Raw genomic sequence first — 19,690 nt, 5'->3', positions numbered from 1 at the left:
CCATCACCAGAGGGGTAACTAAGGTATGGCAGGTAGGGCTCTGCCCCGGGCGCCCTTGAGGAGTGGGCTAACGAGCACTTTCCACAGCCAGCTTGAGAGATCATTCAGCAATTTAAAGCTAGTTGTTGCCACAGGCCCTATTTTCCGTAGACAGACCCCTGACCATCACACACAATCGCCCTGAAACTGTCACTTCATTGCTCAGTCACAAAACAACACTCCCAGGCTACTTTGCTGTGACCTCCCTAGTCAGTTGCCATTTCAGTCACACCACCTCACACCTAAAGAGCTACACACACGCAGGAACACTATCCAGCCACGGCCAGGGAGGTGCAATAGGTCCCACAACCCTTACAGTGACACGCACATATTCGCTCACACACGCGCGCGCGCGCTCACAAGGTCAGTACAAAGAGCCACACACGTATTCTTTCAAATGCTGTGGACCAGGAGCCACTCAGGCCCCGCCACTACCTCAGGAAGAAATGGACAAAATTCCCCCTTGTGGAGCCCGCGCCCAGGGCCGCACGGTATTGTCTCAGCGTCGCACCCACGGAGAGCCCCGGGCAGCCTGGCACACAGAGGAAAATCTCCGAAGGCCCAGACAGCCCGGAGTTGTCAGTCAGCTCGCGGCCTCAGCTTCTCGCGCGGGTCCCTGGAGCCGCCTGCTCCGCGCGCGCCTGCGCAATTCGAGGCCAGGCTAGCCGGCCTCTTTTTATGGACTACATTTCCCAGAAGCCCTGGGGTCGGGGTTAGCCTCGACCTCGAGGGCCCCTTCCGGTGTGTTCTCGGTGCTTCTGCTATGCAGGGAGAGAGGGTCCCAGCCAGGCAAGAAGCAAGTGGGCACTAGGTAAGGCGGAAGGGGTTTCGTGGGGCTGGGGCTTCCTCCCAACGTGAGGCGCCCTGGGGCGCGAACAGGGCGTGTTGTGCCCGAGTCTCAGGTCTGTACGTACGTGAGGAGCACAGGAGGGAGTTTGTGTGACTCCGTGTGACAAACTGCGTGTATGTGTGTGTGTGCGGGCGCGCGCGTGACTGTGCGCCTGGCAGGGTCGCGGTGGGTCTCTGTGAAGCCGTGTGCAGCTGCTGGTGCGTGGCTCTGGTGTCACCGACTCGCCGCTCGAGGCTCCTGCTGCTTCCTCCGCCCTCTTGCCTTATAGCCCGGGGTGTCTGCCCCAGAGCCATGACCCCAAGAGGGAAGTCAAATATTGAGCCCCAGGATGAAGGTCACTAGCAAGAAGGCATAGACCTGGGCTTGGGGTGGGACTTTTAGAACTGGAAGTGTCCCCTAGACAAATTCCTGGGACGACGTGATGACAGGGTCCCCACTTGGAGGCGTTGTTGGGGGCAGTTGCATTTTTCAGAACCACAGCATTCCCAAACCTCTGATCCTAGGACTCTGCTGTGAATTCAGAAACAGATTCCAGCCTCCGCTGCTAACCCAAGATCGTCAGTTCGAATCCACCAGCCGCTCCTTGGAAACCCTGTGGGGCAGTTCTCCTCTGTACTATAGGGTCGCTATGAGTCGGAATCGACTCGACCCCAGTGGGTTTGGTTTTTTTGTTTCTCACACCTGGTTGGTGGTTGTGTGAGGCTAGGGCAGATGTAGTTTTGGAGGAGACTTTTTCAGTCTGTGCTCTTAAGAAAGACCTGGGGTCTCATGATTTCGTCTGCCCCAGACCTGCCATTCTCCAATAGAAGGCTCTTGAGAAGGAATAAAATAATTGTTGTTAAAGTCCAGATCCAGGCGAGTTTGTGTTTCCTTTTCGTTTATAAAAAGCATCTTTTTTTTGAGTACATGGAACATTTGCTTTTTTTTTTCTTTTCCTGAAATGTTTGGTGACATTTACTTTCCAACGAATCCATGCAGATGGGTCTCCCTCCTCACCACCCCAAATCCCTCATTTTCCAAGTCTTTGCTGTGCACTCATTTTCTATAATGGTAGGGAAGGACATATCCTGGAGTTTACAGTTTTGTTTTATCGAGATTAACGTTTAGGTGGAATCACATCATTGATCTTTTCCTAAGACCTCAGTTTAAATATAAGGCAAGAATTAGAAATGGTTTGACTGGTGTCAGGAAGTAAGTAACATGGTCATCTGCTTTGTATGGTGTGTGAATGTGAAGTTTAAAAGTGTAACTTTGGTTGGGAATCTGAGCCCGCAATCTGTGTTAACAGGGGCAAGGATTTTTCCAGGGAATAAATAAGTTTAGATTTATGTTTATAAAGAATTGGTCATAAGAACCCCGAGAGTATGGCCCCTGGATACTTTTTTAATTAAGTAGTTATAGTTGCTCCTGAGGTTCACCCTTCAGCCAAAAGATTAGACAGGCCCATAGAACAAAACGAGACTAAATGGGCACACCAGCCCAGGGGCAAGGATGAGAAGGCAGGAGGGGACAGGAAAGCTGGTAACAGGGAACCCAAGGTTGAGAAGGAGAGAGTGTTGGCATGTCGTGGGGTTGGCAACCAGTGTCACAAAACAATGTGTATTAATTGTTTAATGAGAAAGTAGTTTGCTCTGTAAACGTTCATCTAAAGTACAATTAAAAAAAATTGGTCTTAAGAAAAAATGCATATGAGGTTAAGCAATATTCTTAGTGATGAACAGTAATGCTCAAATTTTAATTTTTATATGAATCTCATTTGCTAATATTGGGATTTAAAAGACATTTACAAGGATTACATCCAAAATGACATTTCAGTTGAATGTTCAGTGGGGAAATGGAGGGAGAACACCACACTGTTCTGTTTTGCACAAATTTTCTTATTCAGGTTGCGGATGCCACTCACCTGACTTGTGTTCTTTCAGAGAGAAATCTCGACAGTAAAAACAACGAGTGTTCGAAAATGTTGAGCTGCTAGCAGTGTTTGCGACAGTCACACTGAGTTCCCTACAATTCCCAGGAATGTCAAGCCTGTTGGCTTCCAACATTGAAAATTTTCTTATTTTTAAATTAAATATGGATTCATTGTACTTTTCTGATTATGGAATTAATTTTGCACACTTTTTGCAAAAAAAAATCCAATTATATTACATAAAAACCAAAATCCCAAGCCGCTGCCATCAAGTTGATGACAGTTCATGGCAATTCCATGTGCTACAGAGTCAAGCCGTTCCATAGGGTTTGCTTGGCTGTAATCCTAACAGATTAATGGGCTCAAACATGGCAACAATTGTGAGGATGCTGCAGGCCCAAGCAGGTTTTTGTTCTCTTGTAACATGGGGCCGCTGTGAGTCGGAACCAACTCAGTGGCACCTAACAACAACAGCAGCGATCTTAATGGGAATATTTCACCAGGCCTTTCTTCCACAGGTGGCATGAATGGTTAGGCGCTCTACTTCTAACTGAAAGGTTATTGGCCTGAACCCACCCAGAGGGGCCTCAGGAGACGGCCCTGGTGATCTAATTCTGAAAGTTCACACCCTGAAAGCCCTATGGAGCAGTTCTACTCTGCACACACGGGGTCACCATGAGTCAGAACCAACTTCACGGCAACTAAACAACAACAGCCCCAGCAACATTATTAATACTTTGGGGACGTATATTTGTGTATGTATGTGGTCTGTGTGTGGTTTTGTTTCGGCAGAATAGACTTGCATTAATTGATCATTCAGAGGAGACAGACTTTCTAAGTCCTAGTAAGTAATTCTACATAGCCATAGATTTCTCACACTTCTGTGCATATACAGAGAAGAGAAGGGCTGATGAACCCCTTTGTCTAAGTCATCTAGTGCTGCTGTAACAGAAATACCACAAGTGGATGGCTTTAACAAAGAGTTTATTTTCTCACAGTAAAGTAGGCTAAAAGTCCAAATTCAGCTGCTCAGCTCCAGGGGAAGCCTTTCTCTCTCTGTAGGCCTTCTCATCCATCTTCTCCCAGTCTAGGGACTTCTCTGCACGGGGACCCCGGGTCCAAATGACGCGCTCTGCTCCCAGCACTGCTTTCTTGGTGGTAGGAGGGCCCCCGTCCCTCTGTTCACTTCTTTTTTTTATATCTCAAGAGATTGCCTCAAGACACAATCCAGTCTTGAAGGTTGAGTCCTGCCTCACTAACACAACTGCTGCCCATCTTCCCTCATTAACATCACAGGCAGGATTTACAAAGTAAAGGAAAATCACACAATAGCCGGAATCACGGCCCAGCCCAAATGATACACCCATTTTTGGGGGGACATAACTGAATCCATGACACCCTTCTAGTTTGATAAACCTTCCAGGTATTTCCACCTTTTAGGATTACATAAATCAAGTACGCATAATTATCATGGTACAATTTATCAAATAAGATAGCCCTTCAGGATTACAGGTTTAAGGTTGCTTTCACAGGACATAGCGATCGTCTGTCTTGTCTAGGTGTCTTTTAAGGCTCCATTACGCAAATAACACTTTAAAGGACACATTTATAATAGTAGAAAATAGAATAAGATGGTGATAACTGTAAATATTTGTGTAAATCTCTATATAGGACAGGAGACTAAGGTTGAACCTCTTATTGAAGTTCTTTTAGTACTTTATTAGATTGTTTGGCTAGTTTTATGTTGAAGAATGATTTCTCACCTTTGGTAGCTGCGGGGATGAGGGGGGATTTCTTGGTTACCTTTTTGAGAACCTGTTTTGCTAATATTATTAATTAAAAAGAATTGTATTTTCAAGGCTTGGCTCCAAAATATCATTATAAAAAAGAATGGACCTGAGGCTCAAATTTTACTACGAGGAAAAAAAGGAAGCAGTAGAAAATAATTTTATTTAATAACAATAGAATAAAGGACATAATGACCTTTATTTTAATAATAATGTTTTAATTTTTTTTAATAATTACATACTGTTAAGTAATATTTTTTAGTAATTTAAGTAATGAACAAATCTGTCTTGGAAGAAGTACAGCCAGAGTGTTCCTTAGAAGCAAGGATGGCGAGACTACATCTCACGTACCTCAGACATGTTATTAGGAGGGATCAGTCCCTAGAGAAGGACATCACGCTTGGTAAAGTAGAGGGTCAGCGAAAAAGAAGAAGACCCTCGACAAGATGAACTGACACAGTGGCTGCAACAATGGGCTCAAGCCTAGCAGTGATTGTGAGAATGGCCCAGGACTGGGCAGTGTTTCGTTCTGTTGTACATAAGGTCATAATGAGTCAGAATCGACTCGATGGCACCTAATGACAACATCATTAAGAAATTTATGTGTATCAGCTCAATCTTCATGACAACTCTATGAGATACTGTTCTTATCCCTAGTTTGCCAGCTGTTTCCTAGGGTTGCCATAGCAAATTACCACAGACTGGTGGCTTAAAACAACAGAAGTTTATTTTCTCACAGCGCTGGAGGCTAGAAGTTCGCATTCAGGGTACGGACAGGGCTGTGCTCCCTTTAGTGGAAGGCTCAAGGGAAGGATCCCTCAGTATGGGGGTAGGCAGGTAATCTAATATGACTGATGTGTGCATCAGAAGAGACAGAGTCATGTGAAGACTGAGGCAGAGAATGGAGTTATGCTGCTGCAAGCCAAGAGATGCCTGGGGCTGCTAGAGGCTGGAAGAGACAAGGAGGGATCTTTCCCTTGAGCCTTCCTCTGAAGGGAGCATGTGTCTCTTCTGCAGATGTCAGTCAGGTTAGATTAACGCCCCCCCCGCCCCCACACACACACACTCCAATATGGAGCCCTGGTGGCACAGTGGTTAAGTGATACAGCTGCTAACCGAAAGGCTAGCAGTTCAAATCCACCAGCCGCTCCTTGGAAGCCCCATACTCTGTCCTCTAGAGTCACTATGGGTCAGAATCGACTCAACAGCAATGGGTTATACTCCAGTATGACCTCATATTAACTAATTACATCTGCAAAAACCCTATTTCCAAATAGGGTTATATTCACAGGTACTGGGGATTAGGACTTGAAACCATAACCAAACCAAACGAAACCCATTGCCATTGAGTCGATTCCGACTCATAGCGACCCTAGAGGACAGAGTAGAATTGCCCCATGGGGTTTCCAGGGAGCAACTGGTGGATTCAAATTGCCAACATTTTTGTTAGCAGCCGAACTCTTAGTCACTGCGCCACCAGGGCTTCTGAACCCACAAAACCAACTGAGAAGTTAGTAGCTGTCAGACCGATTCACATTCTGAAAAGTCTGACAACAGAGTCCGTTCTTAATGACATAACCCTGCCTGTTATTTTATATACTTTAATTTGCCTTTCTCAATCAGTAAGTGACTCATCGCGAATGTCCTTCTCCAGCAATAAATATGGGGCAATGTAATCAGTGTAACTCATGCCTTAGTGTGCCATCATAACTGACCATAATTTATTTAACCTGTTGCCTGCTACAGCTATTTATGTTTCTAATATTTTTGCAATAAATTGTTATATGATAAACATCCTATTCATATATATTAATATGCTTTTATAGCTATTTCCCAAGAAAAAATTCCTAAAAATGGAATTTTTGTCAAATATCAGACATGAAGGCTTGCTGTACACTGGATCTTCTGATAGTAACTGGGGGAATACAAGAACTAAAACCACATAGTTGCTACCCTTAAATTTCTTGCAACCCAACAGAGAAAATAAGATCAGAATAGATTGAATAAGTTAAGGTAACCCGTTGCCATTGAGTTGATTCTGACTCATCGCGACCCTAAAGGACAGAGTAGAACTGCCCCATAGGGTTTCCAAGGAGCGGCCAGTGGATTCAAACTGCCGGCCATTGGTTAGCAGCCATAGCTCTTAATCACTGCACCACCAGGGCTCCGTGCCACCAGGTAATAAAAGCCACTGGAGAAATTCAGGTCACATGCCCCAGGAGCTCATAGGAAGCTGGTGTCCTCGTTTCTCCATCCACCCCTGTCAGGTTTTGACCAAATTATTTTGAACTCAGGGGAACTCTGTGGAGATAAATGGATTTTATTCTGTATGCTTTATACCTGATGGCTCAGTGTTTAAGTGCTCAGCTGCTAACCTAAAGGTCAGCGGTTCGAACCCACCAGCCGCTCCACAGGAGAAAGATCTGGCAGTCTGCTTCTGTAAAGATTTACCACCTTGGAACCCTACAGGGCAGTTCTGCTCTGTCCTATAGGGTCATTAAGAGTCTGAATTGCCTCGCTGGCAACGCAGTTTTTTATGCTTTATACCAGTGCTATCCGACAGAAACTTTCTCTGATGCTGGATATAGTCTCTTCCTACAGTCTTCGATATGTTGGAGCCCTGGTGGCGCAGTGGCTAAGAGCTATGGCTGCTAACCAAAAGGTCAGCAGTCCGAATCCACCAGCTGCTCCTTGGAAACCCTACGGGGCAGTTCTACCCTATCCTGTAGGGTCGCTACAAGTCAGAATTGACTATGGAGCATTTGAAATGTGGCTAATGCAACTGAAGAACTGAATTTTTAATTTAATTTTTAACTTAAAAAGCTGTGCGTGTCTAGTCGCTGTTATAGTGGACTGTACAATTCAATACCTGGCAGTTTTTATTCTAATGATGTTAGATCCAAAGTGAAATTAATGGGACAAGATGATTCACCAGCAGCTGGAGGGTAGCATGGCTGAAAGGACAGTTTCAGAGCAAAACAAGCTGTCAGGAATACATGAAGGAAAGCCTCACTGAGACCATCATCAGTGCATACAAGATATTGCAGTACATTCATACTCATGGACATACATAAAAAAGTCCAGGTATTAGGTGCTAAAGGGGAAAAAAAATTATTTTAGATTATCCTGAGCTTTTCCTCCAAGTTCAAGAGAAGACTGCTTTTAAAAAGAAGAGCTTTCTCATATCAAGATAAAATAAATATATATGCCTCTGTGTGTATTTTAAAAGGCTTTAAAAATTATGGATCATACTTAAGCAAAAAGTATACCAAAAATATATCATGCAAAAACAAAATTCAAACTCACAAAAAAAGATCAGACTTACTGGTCTGCTGGAGACTGGAGAAACCCTGAGAGTATGGCCTCCGGACACCCTTTTAATTCAGTACTGAAGTTACTCCTGAGGTTTACCGTTCAGCCAAAGATGAGACTGTCCCATAATACAAACAATAACACATGAAGTTCAACCATGTATACAAGACTAAATGGGCACACCAGCCCAGGGGCAAGGAAGAGAAGGCAGGAGGGGACAGGAAAGCTGATGAATGGAAATGACGAACTCAAGGTCTAGAAGGGGAGAGTGTTGACACATCACAGGGTTGGCAACCAATGTCACAAAACAATATGTGTATTAATTGTTTAATGAGAAACTAATTGGCTCTGTAAACTTTGATCTAAAGGACAATAAAAAAAATATATGTATGTCATGCAGATGAGTGGTGTTAGCATATGGGTATATAATTTTCTGAATTTTTTCTCTATTTTGATATCTGCCCTTCTGCCTGTCTTTCATTCTTACTTTCTTTACATATATGTGCATTGTCTTAGTCATCTAGCATTGCTATAACAGAAATACCACAGGTGGATTGCCTTAACAAAGAGAAATTTATTCTCTCACAGTTCAGGAGGCTAGACGTCCAAATTCAGGCACAGCTCCAGGGGAAGGCTTTCTCTGTTGGCTCTGGAGGAAGGTCCTTGTCTCTTTTCAGCTTCTATTCCTTGGTGATCATCAAATGACATGGCATGTACCTTCCCCCAGTTGTGCCTGCTTCTCTGTCCTAATCTGCTGTCTTTTATATCTCAAAGGTGACTGGCTTAAAACATACCCTACATTGATATGGCCTCTTAATATAACAACAAAAAAAAAAACATTCCCAAAGGGGATTATAACCACAGGTATCACCAAAACCAAACCCACTGCCATCAAGTTGATTCCGACTCATAGCGACCCTATGGGACAGAGCAAAACTGCCCCATATGGTTTCCAAGGAGCCCCTAGTGGATTTGAACTGCTGACCTTTTGGTTAGCAGCCGTAGTTCTTAACCACCATCAGGGTTTCCATACAACAGGTATAGGAATTCAGATTTACAACATATGTTTTAATCCATAACGTATGTATACAGTTCTTACGGATGTGATCATCAAGTCGATTCCGACTCATAGTGACCCTGTAGGACAAAGTAGAACTGCCCCCATAGAGTTTCCAAGGAGCGCCTGGTGGATTCGAACTGCCGATCTTTTGGTTCACAGCCATAGCACTTAACCACTATGCCACCAGGATTTCCACAGTGTTTAATATCTACTTAATATTCCATTACAGAGATGTTCTGTCATTATTTAACTATCTACTATCGCTGGGCTCAGAGTGCTGAACACTGCCATTCCTGCAGAAATCTTTCTATACTTTTACAATCATTTTCTTTGGACAGAGTCCCAGAAGTAGGCTTTTGTGGTTAAATTCTTCCACATATTTCTACATACCCTATTTTAAGTTTGCACAAATCTATAGCAACTGCACAGTGTCTGTCTCCCCGTAACCTTGCTCAGATGGCGTATCATCAGCCTTTTCTATCTGCCAATCTAACAACCGTAAACTGGTATTCCTTGTTTCTTCAACAAGCATCTCCTTAATTGTACTGGCACTGAATAACTTTGGTGGATGATGTCTTGTTATTTTTTAGTGAATTACCCATGCTCTGGTTTCACTCAAAGGAAGAAATCCTGGGCTTCAGAGGCAAGAAGCCAAAGCTGAAAGAGAACTGGCTGTATATTTAGAGAAATGTGGATTCAGAACACAGCTCTGCCTCTTATTAATCGTGGATTTGGGCGAGGAACTTTACTTTGAGCCCCATGATCTCATCTGCTGAATGGAGATAACTACATTGCATAATTAAATATTAATGTGATAAAGGACCCATCACATAGAAGATCTTAAATATATCTACTTTTGTTGTTGTCACCTCGCCACCTTGGGCATGAAATTCACCCCTCCCCAGGTTGGGATTTCTAATGACTTCATCCAAGAAAGCAGTATGGATGAACTTAATTGGGAAATAGAGGCTGGTGGGCCCAGAGGATTCTGGGGGCTGTAGTTCTGGCTGGGGAAGGCTCCATGTGGGCAAGTGCAGTTTTGCAGTGGGAAAGGCCACCTCCTGTTTTCTGCCTTTGTGTCTGGGAACTCCAGGCATATGCCCAAACCATGAATGGTGTCTCGGTTTAGATGGGTGGCCTCTTCTCAGCCTTAGAAGGGGGACATGGACGGAAGAAGTTCAGCTCAGGGCAGGACTCAACAGTTCAGTCTCAGCTACAGGTCAGCATCCTTATAAATTGGGGTGGGCCAGAGACCCTCTGGAGCCCTGGTGGCTCAGTGGTTAAGAGCTCAGCTGCTCACCAAAAGGTCAGCAGTTTGAATCCACCAGCTGCTCCTTGGAAACCCTATGGGGCAGTTCTACTCTGTCCTGTAGGGTCACTGTGAGTCGAAATCAACTCAACAGCAATGGGTTTGGTTTTTCATTTATTTTTTGGTTAGAGACTCTCTTGCTAGCATACCTGACCTACCTTCAGTGCAGGAGGCCTCTGTTCTGAGCTACACCTGCGCGCTGGTTTGCTGTGGCATGGGGAGGGCTTTATCCAGACTCCTTCCTGTCTTTCCTGATTTGTGTGTGCGGAGTGTTGGTGTTGGAAATAGAAACAAAGGGGGGAAAATGGGATTATATTAACGTAAGTCAATTTGGGAGTTCCGAGACACACCTGTTATCAAAGTTTCTTGTTCCTCTCCCAGCCCTGGCTTCTCTGGACTCTGCTTCTCTGGTAGAGGAAGCCCAAGGAAGACTGACACGTTCCTGCAGTTCTAAAACCATGGCCCATGTAAGTGTATGTTTCTCACCCTTGAAATGTTTTTGAATTCGTGTGATCATTTTTCTCATTCTCAGACTTGCTTCCTAAGAGAACCCTATTGCTGAACCTGCTGCCCAGTTGCTCTCGTCATCACAGTGACAAATGGTACGAAGCAGCCTAGGGTCTTTCTTGCTCAGGGTCTCCTTTCTCCTACCCGTGCTCACCTGTTCATCATTCACCATCTCCTCAGTCCCAGTCTTCTCTCAGGAGCATCGACAGAGCCGTGGAAGGTGAAATCTGCTGGGGGAGGTATTTTAGCTTCCCTTGTCAGAGTCATGTAGCCCTGGTGGCCCAGTGGTTAAGAGCTTGGCTACTAACCAAAAGGTCGGCAGTTGGACTCCACCAGCCACTCCTTGGAAACCCTACAGTGCAGTTCTACCCTGTCCTCTAGAGTTGCTATGAGTTGGAATTGACTCAACGGCAACACACTTGTTTTTTGTTTTTTTTGTCAGCCTCATGATCCCACTGCATAGAGATGATGTTTCCATTAGAGCTTGTAGTGAAGTTTTCACCTCCAGAGACCTGAATTCTGCTTGCTGATGAGATAGAATATAGTGTTGAACGTTCTGCCCATGGTGAGATATCATGCCTTCAGAGGCTTATAGGACTGCATTGGAGTGTGATTGGAGCCTGTGTATAGGGACTTCAGGGTCTAGCCACGGGGTCCCTATCTTAGTTATCTAGTGCTGCTATAACAGAAATACCACTTATTTCTGTTCTAACAGCACTAAACTCAAACCAAACCCGTTGCCGTCGAGTCCAACTCACAGCAACCCTATAGGACAGAGTAGAACTGCCCCGTAGAGCTTCCAAGAAGTACCTGGTGGATTCAAACTGCTGACCTTTTGGTTAACAGCTATAGCACTTAACCACTATGCCACCAGTGTTTCCATAGCAGCACTAGATGAGAAATTTATTTTCTCACGGTTTAGGAGGCTAGAAGTGCAAACTCAGGGTTCCAGCTGTAGGGGAAGGCTTTCTCTCTCTGTCGGCTCTGGAGGAAGGTTCTTTTCTCTTTGAGCCCCTGCTCCTGGTCGATCTCCATGTGTCTTGGCATCTCTCTTCCCCCATCTCTGCTTCCTAGCTTGCTTGTTTAATCTCTTTTATATCTCAAAAAGACATCGACTCAAAATACACCCTACACTAATCCAGCCTCATTAACATAACAGAGACAACCCATTCCCAAACAGGATTATAACCACAGGCATAGAGGTTAGGATTTACAACACGCATATTCAGGGGACACAATTCAATCCATAATGGTCCCTGAGGGATGAACAACAGGAAAAAGTTGAGTTTTGTGGTTGAGGAGGTTGTGTTGGTCTCCAGTGACATCAGTGTCATTGTGGATCATTCTACATCAGCATGTCTGCTTCAGGAACAAGGCAAGTGTTCATGAAGTATAGTGGTGGTAGCAGGTCAGATAACCCCCGGATCCCTAATGGTGGATGGAAATACACTCAACAGGATTTCAGAAGATGTTAGACATTTTGTCCACCTTAAATACCTAAAGATAAAAGAAGGATAAAGTCTGATATATCTACAAGATGGATGATTAGCAAGCCAGTAAAATACATTAACTAAAGTTTGTCACCACAGAAAAAAAATGTTTATGATAATCTTGCATAATGATGAACCTGAGTTTTGGTAAAATCATGTAATGTGATTGAAGTCTTATTTTCTAAGATGTAGACTTTATGGTACTTTTACAGGAGAAAAAAAAATTGTCCTATTTTTCTCCTTGAAGGGAAAAGAGGATGGGACTCACGTTTATTCAGAACTTGAAATGTGGTCATATAATAGGCAGTGTACTTATTTAAGCTATTTCATTTAATTGGGAAATTTTGATTATTTTATTCATTCCAAGACCCTTGGATGGAGCCCTGGTAGCACTGTGTTCGGCTAACCAAAAGGTCAGCAGTTTGAATCCACCAGCCGCTCCTTGGAAACTCTATGGGGCAGTTCTACTCTGTCCTGTAGGGTTGCTATGAGTCAGAATCGACTCGACGGCACTGGGTAGACCCTTGGGTGATTATGTCATCCCATGGTGTACAGGATGTTTTGTTTGTATCAACAGTGTTCTTTAAAAGCATATAGGCACTCTATTCAGAAATACTAATTTCCTTACTCTTCCCTATATGTCACAGGCTTGACCCCCAGCTTAGTTGCTTGCTCGGTTGACTCTTCCCTGCAAAACAATTTTCCATCTTGAAAATACGTTTTAAAAACTATTTAATAATACACGGGTTTTACAACTTAACAACAAAAAGACAAACGGCCTAAACAAAAAATGGGCGGAGGACTTGAAGGTATTTTACCAGAGAGGTTATTGAAATAGCCGAAAGGCACATGAAGAGATGGTCAATGGCATTAGCTATTAGGGAGATGCAAATCAACACCACGATGAGATACTACTTCACCCCCACTTAAATGGCAGTGATCAAAAACCAGAAAACAGTAGGTGTGGGTGAGGCCGTGGAGAGACAGGAACCCTCATCCGTTGCTGGTGGGAATGTAAAATGGTGCAGCCACTGTGGAAAACACTTTGGTGGTTCTTCAGAAAGTTGAACATATGACCCAGCCATCCCAGACCTAGGTATGTACCCAGAAGAACTGAAGGCAGGAACACAAACAGAAACCTGTACACCAATGTTCACTGCAGCACTTTTCACAGTAGCCAAAAGGTGGAACCACCGAACTGGCCGTCAGTGGGTGAATGGATAAACAAAATGTGGTGTGTACATAAATGGAATACCATTCAGCCATAAAGGGAAATGAGGTCCTGATACATGCCACAACATGGAGGAACCTTGAACACATCATGCTGAGCGAAATAAGTCAGTTGTAAAAGGACAAAACCTGTATGATCTCGCGAATATGAAATAAGCAAATATATAGAAACCAAAGATTATAAGTGGTTGCTGGGGGGGTGGTTTGCTTAGGGCATCGAGTTTATGTTAATGGTGGTGGAATGATTTGGAAAAGGATAACAAGAATGGTTGCATAACTTCAAGAATATAATCAACATCATCATGCATGTAGAAATTGTTGAGATGGAGTATGTTTTGTTATATATATTTCCAACACAATAAAAAAAATCACAGGGGTTTGTCCTTTCAGGTGTCATTGGCGTTCAGGGACGTGGCCATTGATTTCTCTCAGGAGGAGTGGGAATGCCTGGACCCTGCTCAGAGGGGCCTATACAGGGATGTGATGTTGGAGAACTACAGCAACTTGGTCTCATTGGGTAAGGCTGTTTGCCTCAAATAATTTACCATCTGTCTCTGGAATATCCACTTCCTCCAGTGTTCAGCTTCAGAGCTCTGTTTTAAGAAGCCAGCTGAATTTCTGCCCCCTGGAGGTGCAATGGTTAAGCACTGGGCCGCTAACAGGAAGGTCAGTGGTTCCAACCCACCAGCTGCTGTATGGCAGAAAGATGTGGCAGTCTGCCTTTGTAAAGATTACAGCCTAGGAAACCCTATGGGGCAGTTCCACTCTGTCCCATAGGGTCGCTGTAAGTCGGAATTGACTTCAGGGCACACAACAATTTCTACCGAAATGGTTTAAGCATTGTTGGGTTGGAAATGGGTACCTGCATTAAGCCTTCATCTTCTGCATCCTTCAGTGACCTTCACTCCTCCCCCGGCCCTTCCTGCAGCTGCCCATTTTCATAAATGACTCCCAGATTTGAGCTCTACAGCATTGTAAAAAGAACCAGATCTCATATGTATGCTCAGAATTCCCACAGATACTCTGTGTTCATTTCTGGCCACCTGCAAGGAGAACAGCTCGTCCCAGGGCTCCGGTTTTCTTTGGTTAGCAAAAGAACCTCTACAGCGTATAGTGGTGGATCAGGTTAACAGAAGTCACTTAAACCTCAAGGAAACACATCCCATCCATCCGAGAAGAGGCTTACTCTCTTTAACCCGCTTTGTGGTTTGAAAGTTACGGTCTGCGAATCTTGCATTTTCCATGGAAGGAAGATCTGAGGAAAAACCGGGAAGCATTTAGGAAACTTACTGTTTTTTTTCTCAGCAAAATAACAGTGGAGCCCTGGTGGCACAGTGGTGAAGGGCTACTAATGCTAACCAAAAGGTCTGCGGTTCAAGTCTACCAGCCACTCCTTGGAAACCCTATGGGGCAGTTCTACTCTGTACTATAGGGTCGCTATAAGTCAGAATTGACTTGACGGCAGTGGGTCAGTACACATCCTTTTAAGCCCTTTAATTCATTTAATCCTCACAACAGTCCTATGAGGTAGATAATATCAGCCCCATTTTGCATTTGATAAAATTGAGGCACATTGTGGGTAAGTAACTTTTCAAGGTCGTACAGGCAGGTGGCAGAGAGGATTTGAACCCGAGCCATATGGCTCCAGAGTTTGTATTGTCAACCCCTCTCTATACTGCATTTAAAAGCACAGCAGACCTTTTCCCTCTCTGATTCAGTCTCCTATCTAGTCACTGAGCCCTGGTGGCACAGTGGTTAGGAGCTCAGGTACTAACCAAAAGGTCAGCAGTTCGAATCCACCAACCGCTTGTTGGAAACCCTATGGGGCAGTTCTACTCTGTCCTTTAGGGTTGCAATGAGTCAGACTCAACTCGATGGCAACAAGTCTGTTTTTTTTTTTTTTTTTGGTATCTAGTTTCTTTAGTCCTGTGATCATGAGTTCACTTTAGTGTGAATGTCCTTCGGTGGCCTTTTTCTTCACTTTATCAGGTACCATTTTGACCCACAGTTTATTATTAATGTAACCAGGTCTGATTAAGTCACTTTGAGCTGACATTTTTTTTTTCCTATATCATGTGGCATTTCTTTTCTTAGGAGCAGGATGTTCCAGTCCTAAGCCAGATGTGATTACCTTACTGGAGCAAGAGAACGAGCCCTGGATGGCAGTGAGGGCAGGGACAAGAAGCTGGTACACAGGTGAGTGACAGCAAAGCAGGAGGGAGGAGCCATCACAGCTTACAGCCCACAGGTCGGGGAGGAGGCTGCCTCTCACCTGTTGTTTGGAAAGCCTGTGGAGAAAAGGCCGGAAACCTGGGAAGACATTATGGTCCTCTAAACACGAGCTGCCAAAGGAACTTTATCTTTGCCCCCATTTGCCAGGCTTCTTGGTTTCCTTCTTATACTTTCCCCTTCCTTTCAAAGAGGGACCTGCTTGCTTTCTTCCCTGCTAACAGCCATTTTACCTGTATTTCCAGGTCCTCTTTTACCTTTACACTTTTACTCATTTCTGCATTGCGTAAAATTATTTTATTCAATAATTATGCACTTACTCTAAGCCAAGCACTGTCTTAGAGTCTAAGCACTATTGTTACAGGTTCCTGTATGTTCATGGAGTTGTTGATGTTGTAGTAAAGGAGACATATAGTAAGCAAGTAAACAGACAGATAATGTAATATCAAGTAGTGATATATGTTGTGGAGAAAACAAATAAGCAGGGTAAGGAGACAGGATGTTGAGGGGTTGTCAGAGCTAATTTAGATAAATTTAGTGCCTTAGGCTGGGTTCTCTAGAGAAGCAAAACCAGTAAAGCATATAAACATAAGGAAACAGCTCATGCGACTGTAGGGGTTGGAACGTCCCAAGTCCTTGGATCAGGATAGAATCCTTTCCCAATTCACGAAGCTGCTGAAGCTGGTGAACCCAAGATGAGCAGGTCGGAGAGCAGGGCTCCTGCTCACAGGCTGTGAAGGTCGAGGGATCCCCAAGGTCGGCAGCGAAGACTGTAAGGTTTCTCCTGAATCACGTAGCTGCAGCGGCTGGTGAACCCAAGATAGGCACGTTGGGGAGCAAGACTCTTGCTCGCAGGCTATAAAGATCAGTGAATCCCAAGATGAACAGGTAAGCTGCTAGCTCAAGTCCCAAGAACCAGAGGTCAAACAAGACAGCTGCTGGATCCAGAACAAGCCAACCACCTTTGCAAGGTGAGCAGGAAGGAAGCAGATGGTGGAAGGCAGAAAGATGAAGGCTGAGGGGACGGTGAGCCACCACAGGTCCCACCCCCACCGGTACCACTCAGCAGATTCCATCATGGGGGTGATCACATACCAAATTTCAACAGGGAAGTGATCACAACATTATACGACTGCCAAAACACTGAGAATCATGGCCCAGCCAAGTTGACACACCATCTTAACCATCACGGTCAGGAAAGGCCATCTCTTTAAAGACAGGTATGAAGTAAGGCCTCACGTCATGTCAATACTGGGGAAGAATGTTCCAAGCAGAGTGAACCGCAGGTGCAGAGGTTCTGAGATGGTGTCATCTGTGCTCCCAAACCAGGTTATGCCAGCTGGTGTGGATATTACCGTGCAATTACTTTTATATTCGTGTTTTTATTTCTCTTGGGTTTTCGTTTCTCTTGAGAATGTATAGAAATGGAATTGCTGAGTCACAGGATTATCTGTCTTTTCTTTAGCATATGGAAAACCCCTCCTCCCCCCCTTCCCAAAATCCATTGCCGTCGAGTAGATTCCAACTCATAGCGACCCTATAGGACAGAGTAGAACTGCCCCATAGGGTTTCCAAGGAGTGCCTGGTGGATCTGAACTGCCGACCTTTTGGTTGGCGGCCATAGCTCGCAACCACTGCACCACCTAGGCTCCTAATATGTACAGAGGTATAATTTACATAACATAAAATACACCCATTTTAAGTTCTATAACTTAAAAATAGCTTTATTAAAGTATAATTGACATACAACAAACTGTGTATACTTAAAAAGTATACAATTCAATAAGCTGACTGCAGTGTCACTATATTTATGAGCTCTTAGTTTTTTTTTAGTGAAGACCATGTGGGCAGAGCAGAGATCAGACACTTTTCTAGGTGAGGTCCACAGGTTTTCATTATAGAATAAAAAGGACAGGGATGAGTAGAATAGCATACATCATCATCAGCCTAGTCTTCCTGAAACTAGGCTCCCGTCTCAGGGTGATGATAGATTGCATCTAAGTATGCCCCAGTTTGCATCTTGGGAGGAGAACGCCTGAGTTCCTCTCTTCCAGGGTTAAATATTAATTGGATAGCCATGTCTATGTGCTAAATAGCATGGGCAGAGAACAGGTAGGGGAAAGGGTAACACAAGGAGGCAGTGAAAGATAAAACCAAAACCAAAACCAAACCCAGTGCCGTCGAGTCAATTCCGACTCATAGCGACCCTATAGGAGAGAGAACTGCCCCCATAGAATTTCCAAGGAGCGCCTGGCGGATTCAAACTCCCGACCCTTTGGTTAACAGCCGTAGCACTTAACCACTACACCATTCAACGAAACCAACTTAACCATTTCCCATTCAACGAAAGATAAAAAGGCGGTCATAAAAGTGGAAGGCCCCCTGTAGGCAATGTACATCATTTATTGCCCCTGTTTAAGCAATTCTAGATTTACTGGCCAAAGAGAACAGCCCTTCCTCCTTTACCCCACCCACTAAGACAGCTTAACAGAGTTCTGGGTTTCTTCAGAGGGTATCATCTCCCCCTAGGGCACGTACTTTACCTTATGTCTGTTAGTAGCTTTTATGTCCGTTAGCAGCTAGGGAGACAGTGAGAGAGAGTTACAGCCTACTGGTGCACTCGGCACTGGCCTGTGCACACACCTGTGAGACCATTACACAGCCCGAAACAGAAACATGTCCGTCGCCTCCAGGAGTCATCCTGCCCTCATGTTCCTCCCCAAGCAACTGCTGATCTGCTTTCTGTCACTGTAGTTTGCACTTTCTAGAGTTTTACATCAATGGAATCACACTATGTCTCATTTTTTACATTTAATTTCATTCACTCCTCATAATTATTTTGAGATCCACCCATGTTGCCGTGTGTATCAGTAGGCCATTCCTTTTGATTGCTGGCTAATACTACGTTATATAGATATAGTACTACTTGTTATCCATTTACTTGTTGATGGGCATTTGGGTTATTTCCAGTTTGGGGCTGTTATGAATAAAGCTGCCATGAACACTCATGTAAAAGTGTTTGTGTAGACACATGCTTTCATTCGTCTTGGGTAAACATCTGGGAGTGGAATGGGTAGATCATATGGTAAATATATGTTTAAAGTTCTAAGACAGTGCCACACAGTTCTCCAAAGTGGTTGTACCATTTTACTTGCCCAGCGGCAGTGTAGAAAATTCCAGGCCTTCCACATACTCACCAGCACTTGGTACGGTCACTTAAAAATTTTTTTTCAGCTATGCAAAGAGGTGTGTAGTGGTATCATGTTGTGGTTTTAATTTTCATTTCCCTAATGTCTAGTGATGTTGAGCAAATTTCATGTGCTTAATTTGTCATCCATGTGTTTTCTTTGGTAAAGTGTCTATTAGAATCCTTTGCCAGTTTTCTAATTCAGTTGTTTGTTTGCATATTACTGAGTTTTGAGAGTTATGTTTTGTGGATTCAAGTCCTTTATCAGATGTGTGATTGGCAAACATTTTTTTCCATTTTGTGGTTTGTCTTTTCGTTCTCTTAACAGTGTTTTCTGAACAGTACAAGATCTTAATTCAACTCCAGTTTATCACTTTTTTCTTTTATGGACTGTGCTTTTAGTGTCATCTCTAAAAATCTTTGCCAAACCCAAGGTCACAAAGACTTTCACCTATGTTTTCTTCTAGAATTGTTACTGTTTTGGGGTTTTTGATCCATTTTGAGTTAATTTTTTATAAACAATGCAAAATATGAGTCCTTTTTTTTTTTTTTTTTGGCATATGGATATCCAATTTTTTCAGCAGTATTTGTTGAAGACTATCCTTTTCCCACTGAATTGCCTTTAAATTTTATTGAAAATCAGTTGACCACGTATGTGTAGTTCTGTTTCTGGACCCTATATTCTGTTTCATTAGTCTATTTGTTCTTCTTTATACCAATATAAGTACTGCCTTCATCCCTGTAACTTTATGATAAATCTTGAATTTAAGTAGCGTTAGTC

General features: G+C 43.8%; 1 protein-coding gene across 1 annotated transcript in view; it reads left to right on the top strand.

The window, feature by feature from the left end:
* Positions 1 to 485: 485 nt before the first annotated feature.
* The window catches only part of ZNF546 (zinc finger protein 546), a 28,661-nt gene continuing 9,456 nt past the window's right edge, over positions 486 to 19,690 (top strand). The window contains exons 1-5 of the mRNA XM_049902460.1: positions 486 to 699; positions 770 to 850; positions 10,648 to 10,733; positions 13,884 to 14,010; positions 15,588 to 15,689. Coding sequence (XP_049758417.1) covers positions 486 to 699; positions 770 to 850; positions 10,648 to 10,733; positions 13,884 to 14,010; positions 15,588 to 15,689 — 610 coding nt within the window. The remainder of the gene's footprint in view (positions 700 to 769; positions 851 to 10,647; positions 10,734 to 13,883; positions 14,011 to 15,587; positions 15,690 to 19,690) is intronic.

The sequence above is a fragment of the Elephas maximus genome, chromosome 11 (assembly GCF_024166365.1).
Source record: "Elephas maximus indicus isolate mEleMax1 chromosome 11, mEleMax1 primary haplotype, whole genome shotgun sequence".
Lineage (NCBI taxonomy): Eukaryota > Metazoa > Chordata > Mammalia > Proboscidea > Elephantidae > Elephas > Elephas maximus.
The sequence above is the reverse complement of the archived record's forward strand: the minus strand, read 5'-3'. Positions and strand labels throughout refer to the sequence as shown.